Here is a 9,357-nt window from a genome sequence, read left to right as displayed (position 1 = left end):
AGTGGTGGGAAACTGGCAAAGTCACACTCTTCTTTTGTTGTTAAAACCATTTTGGCTCAATTCTATGCACTTGAGGACCCTACTACATCTATGTAAATGTATGACACTATGACGCATGCATTTGCCATAGTATTATTATCATTATAGTAATAGTTATAGGTACCGATACAGTGGTAAGTACAGTAGATATACCAAATACGACCTTTGACTTGTCAGTCAGTCAGCACTCGGTAAATAATTCTTAAAAATCATATGAAAAGATTGTCTAGCAAAATAAAGGCTAAAAAAGTGTCAATTGGTATCATTGAAAAAATTGCTGTGTATATATTGGTAGAGTTATAAAATATATTATATATGAGTACGTGTGAACATGTTATTATATAGGCAGTATATTATTATAAAGACGTAATAATATGCGTTTCTGTCACACTTTTTTCTCGTGAAAAACTAGACGACGTGGCATTATAACATGAGTATTACGCGACGTTGTTCGTCTGTAAATCGACCTCTATAATAATCGTACACCGTATGGCGTTTTACCGTCATCCACCGGCACAAATAATAAATAATAATAATATAATACTACGCAGTAGTGCAGTACGTCGACTACGTTGCCGACCGCACTTGGACGGACGTTAGCAATCGCTATTCGTCTCCTACATCACTCGTCATAATAAATCGTTATATCGTCAACGTAACCGTGTTATAGCGAGTGTATATATATATATATATATATATATATATATATATATATATATACAAGGATATCGTAGCGGCGGCGCACGGCGTCACATGGAAAAATCGGACACGAGTCGAAAAAGAAATAATTTTTATTACGTTTATAATGGTCGCGTTGACAACACAATAATATTTTACGACCATCGTTAACAATTATAATAATAATTATTATTATTATTATTTATATTATTCATTGACAACGCGCACTGCGGTGATAAACACGCGCACATAATATTATACAAAGTTGGGAAATCGAAATTCCTATTCGTTGGGAATTCCCGAATTCGATAAATTGGAACGTCTATAATTAAGCGTCACCGGATTACACGACGATTAATTTCAAAACAAATCCATGAATTGATTTAAGACGCTAATAATACATTGCAATAACATTACAGTTGATTTATTGTCCGTGCGATATGTTTTCAAATAAAAATATTGATCGCGATTTTTGGTTTAATCGTTTCTAATATTTACTCCATACAGCCGTCGATCGCGCATACCGATGTGTAATAATGTTATTATTATTATAATAATATTACGCGTATAATATATTACGGTGGGTTTGGTCGTTCGGGTAGCACGTAACATATTATTGTGTGGAACGCGAACGTTGTAAGCGAAGTGAAAAAAAATAAATATATATATAACACCGTCGACGGGCGGACGGGAAGTGAAAGAAGAGAAAAAAAAAACTAGAAACCGACTCATGGAAAGGTTTAACGTATGGTACGTATATATATTTTTTTTTGTGTACAACGCGATTTCGTATTTTCGTTCCGCCGCGGCATGTTATATGGATTGTGTCGCCCGTCCGTGTGCGTTTCGGTGCGTGCGCGCGTCGCGTGTTGTGCGCGATGCGCGCGCGCCCGCCGACCCGCGGTTGCGCCAGCAACGGCGGCGGCCAACAATCCGGACTCCGGACGGCCGAGCCGGCGGCGGCCTGCACGCAGCACTTTCCACTGCAGCTCTCGTGTCCCCGTCCCGCCGCCGTAGCGCACACGCGCGCACGCACTCACGCACGCACAAACACACGCACATTCGCACGCACGCACGCCGCACGGTCGCTCACGTCCGTCCACCCGTCCATCCATCGACGACGACGACGCGTCCACAACGGTCGTCGGCGTTGTTTTGGTATTACCTTATTACACCCCGACCCCGTTCCCCGCCGGCGGATATCACCGCAGCGGCGCGGCGCAGCCCGTTCGTCGGCACACACACCGCGGCCGCTGGCTCCCCACCGTTTTCGTAGTAGTCGCCGCCGCCGCTGCCGTCGCCGAGTGTATTTGTTATTATTATTATTATTACTATTATTATTACCATTGAGTATCGAGTACCTTCACGTCGTGTTTCAACTGCTGTAGCTATTACTATTACTATTACTATTATTATTTTTAGAAGACAATTATTATTATTATCGCGTTATCGGTGTATATTATCGTCGTGTTTTTCGGCGTTCATTTTCGATATCGTTCTCAGTCGTCGAGGTGCCGTGTGTGACGTCCAAACGTCCATCGCAGGCACTCGTAACACCAGCGTTTACTCAACGCACAGCTACGTTCGTCGCCCACCGTTGGCCGACACGACAGCCGTAGACGTGTTTTCGCCAATCGCCGACCGTGTGTGTGTGTGCCGTCCGCATTCCGCGCGCCCGTATAAGTGCTCGGCACGATCGCCGCCATAGCGTAAAACTTTCCGTCGACATCCGCAGCCCATTGTTCCGGATCGGTGACGACGACGCTGGTCATAGCCGCCGACACCGAACAAATACCTCAGCCGCGCCGTACCGGGGGAACCGACGACGTTTGGTGCAGTTGTCTTTGTGTGTATCGATTATGGCGGCAGCTGCCGTCGCCGCCGTCACTACCTTTGTCGCTGCGGCCTCAACGCGACGGGCCGTCGTCGACGCCGCCACCACCGCTATCGCTGTCGTTGTTCGTCGTCACCGTTGCCGCCACAACATTCCCGCGCCGTCATTATCGACGCCACGTTTGCGCCAACAATAAGCGACACGAAGACATTCGAAAGTCGGTCCTTCGACGACATCGTCCGAACGACCGCGACTTTCCGTACCGCCAAGCCGACCGCGTATTCTGCCGTCTCCGAGTCACCGTCCAGCGGTACCTTACTCGTAAGTCCAACGTCCCGCTTCTCCTTTATTGCCCGCCCCTCCAACTTCAATAGGTGTTAACTCCTGGTGAATACCTCCAAACTTGCGCCTGTGGCCGTTTGCCGCGTTCGTGAGAAAAATTTTTTCTTCTCTACGTTTCGGGACTTTTAGCGCCTAGTAAAGGAAAAGGAGTGTCTCTAGGGCCGCGTAGAGTAATCAAGGACCCCTGGGTCAATTTTTATATTTGAGGTGAAATTAAGTAAATTATATAATCTGGTTGCTTTGACTGGTCCCTCTTTGAGGTCTTGAGTCTCGGGACTTAAGCCTTAGCTGCCCCCCTCTTGTCAGGGTCCGGGGGTCCCTTTTTCACCAACTCAAATTTTCGATTTTCGAATTGTTTCACTGCCATTAGACCAATGGTAATATTATGATGAAGGATATTATTTTGTTGTTTCTGTATTTAAAGTGCTTCGATTATTGTTGAATTGTATGTAGTTACATTTATGTTAAATTATGTTTCTAGGAGATACCTTCATGTTTAACGAAAATTGTGACATCAATCATATCAAATGCCATATGAGCCACTTGTTTTGTTACATAGACTTGCGCCTGAAGACGTAAATCATTTGATCCGACAAAATCCTCCTCCACCTACCATTACCAATCAACCACAGTAAGTAATCAATTACAATGTTTTATCATCGTTCTAATACACTTAATTTATTTAGTATGGGAAATTTTGTTTCTAATAGAAATGCCCATACATTTCAAAACAATGAAGGGATCAACACTCAATCACTGGAGAAGGACATAGTCGTGAACAATAGTAATTTACCTTTAGAAAATAAACAAAAATTGACTTGTACTCGTTCATCACCTAAATTACGAGTTCTAAAATCTAATTTAAATGGTGTAAATAATGACAAACTAGAAAAAGCTAAATTTTCTAAAGAACAAAAAAGCACAAACAGTCTTAAAGGGGAATTATCATTTGCTGAAAAATCTAAACTCTTATCAACTGATATTTTTAAAAAAGAATTAGTAGTAGTTATTGATAATTGCTTCGATGACGTGATAAGAGAAATGGTAAATAGTACAGCCCAACACCCAAAAACACGAAATCCTACTAATTCAACTGTAGCCACCAACAGCAATACCACTAGCAATAATTCCGTAGCTTCAACTAGAGACTCAGCAGTTGGGAAAGAACACATCACTGATGACACTATTATGATAACAACTACAAAATCTCCACTATCTACAATAACTCCTGCCATAGAGGTAAATAATAATGTTTTTATTTATAATAGTTGCAATTAAATTGTTATTGAAATAATTTAACTATGTTTATGTATTGTATAGTTAATTAGAAATGATTTTAGAGCATTATTTTAATGATTAAATTAAAATGACTGACAGTTATTAAGAACTGCTATAATAGCAGATGTTTATGGTGACATTTTTTTTAACTAGAAAATTAAATTTAACATGATGTGCACTTCTAGTTCATACAAATTTGTTAAAATAAACAAAATGTTGTTAGGGATGTTGAGATTCACTGTGATTTCTTCTATGTAAGAATTTAATAGAAACCAGTGCTCTTTTCGTACTGTAATTTATATACTTATTTATTTATAAATCAAAAATTACTAAACAGCCAACAGTTAAATCAAACAAAAATAGTATGTATTATATTGTATTAAATTAAAATTATGTAGTCTGGATTGTAAATTAATACACTTAACTTGCCTATTTGAACATTATAATCAAACTTTATTAATATTTAATTATATTGTAATAGTTATAGTTGTACCTTTAAGATTGATTTTTTGAAAACTAAAATAAATAAATTCTATTATCTTTAAAGTTTTACTCATATACATTAGTCATAAGAGACCTTATAAGAGATACGCGAATGCACACTTTTTCATCATGGACATATTAGTTTATTTATACTACTTAGTGATACCCAACATGCTATTTTGTGGATATAGCTTAAAATTGAATTTGCCAACCAATAAGCTGTAGTGTATTAAATAGGAAAAAAAATGTCATAATACACAAACTTTTTTGACATAGTTTCTTAAATTATCAGGGTATTTATATTTATAATTAAAGAAAAATACAAACAATTGTAACTTAGTATATATTAGATACATTTTTAATAAATTTATTTTTAACAATTTTCCTATGCTTTAACTTTTTAATTAGTTAAAATAGTTAAATAAATTGTGCCTACTATTAACCATACAAATGTTTATTTGACTTGGAAATATAATATTTTATTTTTCTATTGGGTTTTTAGTTTTTTTTAAAAACTTGTTTATTATACTTATTATGTTTTTATAAAATTTCTAGTATACATAATCATTGCATTTTTTATTTACAAACATGTTAAGTATAATTTAAAGTTTTGAATCTATGTTTGGTTTTAGTTACCTGGTTTTATTTACTAATTAACAATGGATTATTTTTTGACTTTCAATCCATAATATAGAAAATAAACATGTCTTAAAAAAAAAAAAAACAAAAACGGAATTGTGTTTATTTACAATTATTATTCAACTAAGTAATATATTTTAAATCTCAAATTAAAGAAATACAAGGTTGAATAGTAGCAAAAAAATGTATTTTAGTTACAAAAATTACACTCTTAAAATTTTCACAATTTATTAATTTATCATTTATATTTTATAAATTGAATGATAACAAATAAATTAGGAACAAGAACAACAGAATTTAATAATAGATCAAAACATTTTTTTTTTAAATTTTTGGTACACTAATTCTGAACTCAATCAAACACAATTGCTATAATATGTACTAACAACAAAATGTGTACAGTTATAATAATTAAATGTATATTCAAGATTAATAGTTTTCTTTTTCTTTTTTACTCAGGTGCTTGACAAAAAAACTAAAGATATTTCATTAAATGGACAGCAGCACATTGCTGCAGATGAACATGATAAGCAGATAAATTGTGACAAGATTCATTATGATTCTTCAGGTCTTAGTTTGCGTACAAGGACTATATCGTCAACAGCAATACCTACATTATTGCACCATACAACTGTCTCTGGATCAAATTCTGCACAACCTAATTGTTCTACTTCATCAGTTACTACTCCTGCTCCAAGACCTAGGGGTCGGCCCCCGAGACGAAAAAATCTCAAGCGTATTGCTGATAGAAAAGCACAGCAACAAGCCGCTAGTAAATTATCAGAAGAGAGTGAAGTCTGTGATTTAACGACATCAGTTACTGAAGTAGAATCAGCAGCAATTGGTTTGGAGCGTTTGCAGCAACAGCAAAAGTCTTTAAATGAATGTGATAGTATTGAAATTTTTGACGATGACGAAGAAAATAGTGAAAAGATTGTTACCTATATTAAAGCTGTTACAGATAATACACATTCAGTACTGTCACCAGAAGTTGATAAAGATGAAGATTGTATTATTGTAGAGATACCATTTAAAAAGAAAAGTAATAATCGTAAAAGGAAACAATCTGATATTGGAGAAACTATTGCTGAAAAGCGCCTCTTTATATCTGATGATTCTAAAGATTTATTAGTGGAAAAAAATATATTAGAGAAATCTTCACTGCCAGACAAATCAGACTCTGATTTAGTCAAGTATGGTTTCTTAGCTGGTTGTAATATTTTTGAACCTTACAGACAATATACTGATTTGAAGTCATCCTCTTCAAATTGTCATTCAATTTTATATGGTCGGACATATTGGCCAACAAGTTGGGAATATTCAGCGGCATCACTCACAGGTCATGTTCAAAAAAAAACATCTAAAGAAGCGTTACGTAAAATAAGATTGATTTCTGGGGGAGCCACCAGTAAAACTAACAATAGCTTGGTATCAACATCACTAAAAACCAATTCTACAATAAAAAAGTATCAAACATCAATTCTGCAAAGACGTGGTAGTGCTTGCAAATCAACAGCAATAGCTCCTGTTGAAGTGTCAGGTGGTACAAGACATCCTTCAACATCAGCAATTATTGTAAAACGACAAAAAGGTCGGCCTCCTGGTAGAAAAAACAAGATATTACAAGCTGTTATAAAATCAAATAGTCCGCGGAAGTCACCACGCCAACATGCATCTACTTTAGCAGCAATTTTGTCAAGCAAAGCTGGAAATCATGACAAAGTCGGAAATCAGCAGCCTGATAAACTAGAGGCAGATGTAGAAATTGACAAAAATTCTTTAGACATGGATGTTCCATGCTTATTGAAGATGTCTGTGCCGAATTATGAACATATGTCAGGATTCCGTCATCATAGACATCGTCGGCAATTAGATAACAAACGTATCATTAAGCGTCGTCGTCGTCGTCGTTCAACTACTCCACCTCCACCAAAACTGTGTGCTCAACAACCAGCTCCACAAAGAATTTCTCTGAATACTGCTATAGATCAAGAAAGAGTGAAATTGCGTACAAAACATGTGGATGTAGTTAGAAGGCGGGCAAGGGATGAGAGATTACGTGCATCATTTGTGTGTCAGCAATTACACAAGGTACAAGAAATAGCCGAACAAAACCGTCGTAAAATAGCCCAAGAGGTTATACAAACTAATGATGAAAATAAAGAAGACTACCAGTTTTCAAGTAATGCAATAATATTACCATTTGAAAGTGATCAAGATCAAATTTGGTCTCAAATTACTGATAGTAATCGAGAACCTGATAATATGTGTTTACAAATAATGTATGAACAAACTGCTGACAAGAGGTTTTTATATACTAATTTAACAGATGAAACTTTGCAAATGTATTATCAACAACGTGAATTAGCTCTAACTGAACGTTTAACAAGCAATTATTGTGGTGAAACTTTGTCTTCCGATATAGGTACCGACATGATATCAACATCTAATAAGCGAAAGAAAAAACGGCCAAATATGACTGGTTGGCCAAAAGAAAAACGTCGAAAAATTATAGCTACATCATCTATAAACACTATCGTAGATGATCTAAATGATGATAGTGATGCAGAGAGAGATGATATTGCCAAACGTCGAAGAGCAGCAGCAGCAGAACAACAGAGACTCAGACGTCAACGTATAAAATTAGAGCAGCAGCAACTACTCAAAGAAAAATCCAAGGTTAAAGTGAGAGCTACTTCACCTAAACGAAGAGGTCGAAGACCAGGGCGCCCTCGACGTCCTGGCCCTATTAAAAAAAATAAAACTGCAATATACCGACGTAACAATAGTGTGAGTAGTAATGGTACAACAGCAAGTAGCAATACCAGTAGTAATACTACTATTAAAGTAAAAAAAGTAAGAAAACCAAGAAAACAACGTACACCTGCACAAAATAAAACTGCAGCAACAGTTTCTGTAACAACTGATACACCAAATACGGTTGTAAAACGTAGATGTGGAAGGCCTGTTGGAAGTATTGGTCGAAGACAAAGATTAAAATTAGAGATGCTGCAACAGAATTGTCAAAACCAAACATCATCCTCTGAACAACAAAAAGAAAATGTTGTCCAGCAACAGTCTAGTACAGGTAAATTGAAATGTGTTATATCAACACGTAATAATCGTATGAAATTATTGTCGACCTCTAGCAGAAGTCCTTCTGCAGCATCAAGTCAAAAGAAAACGATGATTACAAGTAAAACTAAAAAGTCGACTGCTGCATATAATTTAACGTCTTCATGTTTAACATCACTGCCATCATCACAGGTGACAGTGGTAGGTAAAATTACTAGAACAACAACCAAAAGAAGAAGACTTCAACAGCATCAACAAACTGCTACAGCTACGGTTACATGGGATGTTGGAAGACCTAAAAGATATCATTCAACCAACCATAGTAGGAATGCTAGTAGTGTAGTTGTTGAAGAAGACTGTTGTTTTGTTGGATCTCAACCATTTGAACAACATTGTCCAGGTGGTGGAGGTGGCTTAAGTCATAATACCGTGCTTGAAAATCATGATCACCAAAAAGAAAACACAGTACACGGTGGTTTATAGTAGATACTACAGCAATTGTTCATTATTATTATTATTTATATTTTATTAATTATTACAATTATTTTTTTTTCTTACCAAATGTTTGTATAAAATTAGAATTATTATTATTATTAGATAAAACTGTAAACAAAAACATGTATTCTCTTAGTACATAATAAATAATTTCTAGCCAAATTTTTACCCAAATAAATTTTATACTTCTGTATAAATAACTAACAAATAAACTAGTCGAATATTAATTATTTTTTTTAATCTTTCATTGTTTCTTTTTTTTAAGTAATTCATCAAATACTACCCTTTTCCCGCATTATTATTACAAAGAATTGGTGTGAAAAATTGTTAAATAATCTAAAAAAGACTGTTTCGGTTCCTATATGTAAGAAATTATTAATATTATTTTTTTTGGCTTTTTAATATTTTTATTCATTTCTTAGTATAATCATTCCTGTAACAACACTCTTAATTTTTAAATTAAATTAAAATTGTTTAAAAGTAATACATTAGTA

The 9,357-nt window shown here is 35.6% G+C and overlaps 1 protein-coding gene across 2 annotated transcripts; it reads left to right on the top strand.

Annotated features, from left to right (window-relative positions):
- The first annotated feature begins 2,012 nt into the window (after positions 1-2,012).
- On the top strand, positions 2,013-8,982 carry LOC113555578. Of its 2 annotated transcripts, none has more exons than XM_026960016.1 (4): positions 2,013-2,872; positions 3,375-3,524; positions 3,580-4,132; positions 5,753-8,982. In XM_026960016.1, exons 2-4 carry the CDS (start codon positions 3,421-3,423, stop codon positions 8,849-8,851), a joined length of 3,756 nt encoding a protein of 1,251 aa, XP_026815817.1. In that variant the 5' UTR covers positions 2,013-2,872; positions 3,375-3,420; the 3' UTR covers positions 8,852-8,982. The 2 variants fall into 2 exon arrangements, with proteins under 2 accessions (XP_026815817.1, XP_026815819.1); XM_026960018.1 differs by having other exon boundaries at positions 2,014-2,872; positions 3,604-4,132.
- The last annotated feature ends 375 nt before the right edge of the window (positions 8,983-9,357 follow it).

This window comes from Rhopalosiphum maidis, chromosome 3 (assembly GCF_003676215.2).
Source record: "Rhopalosiphum maidis isolate BTI-1 chromosome 3, ASM367621v3, whole genome shotgun sequence".
Classification (NCBI taxonomy): domain Eukaryota; kingdom Metazoa; phylum Arthropoda; class Insecta; order Hemiptera; family Aphididae; genus Rhopalosiphum; species Rhopalosiphum maidis.
This window is presented reverse-complemented; position numbering and strand designations above follow the sequence as displayed.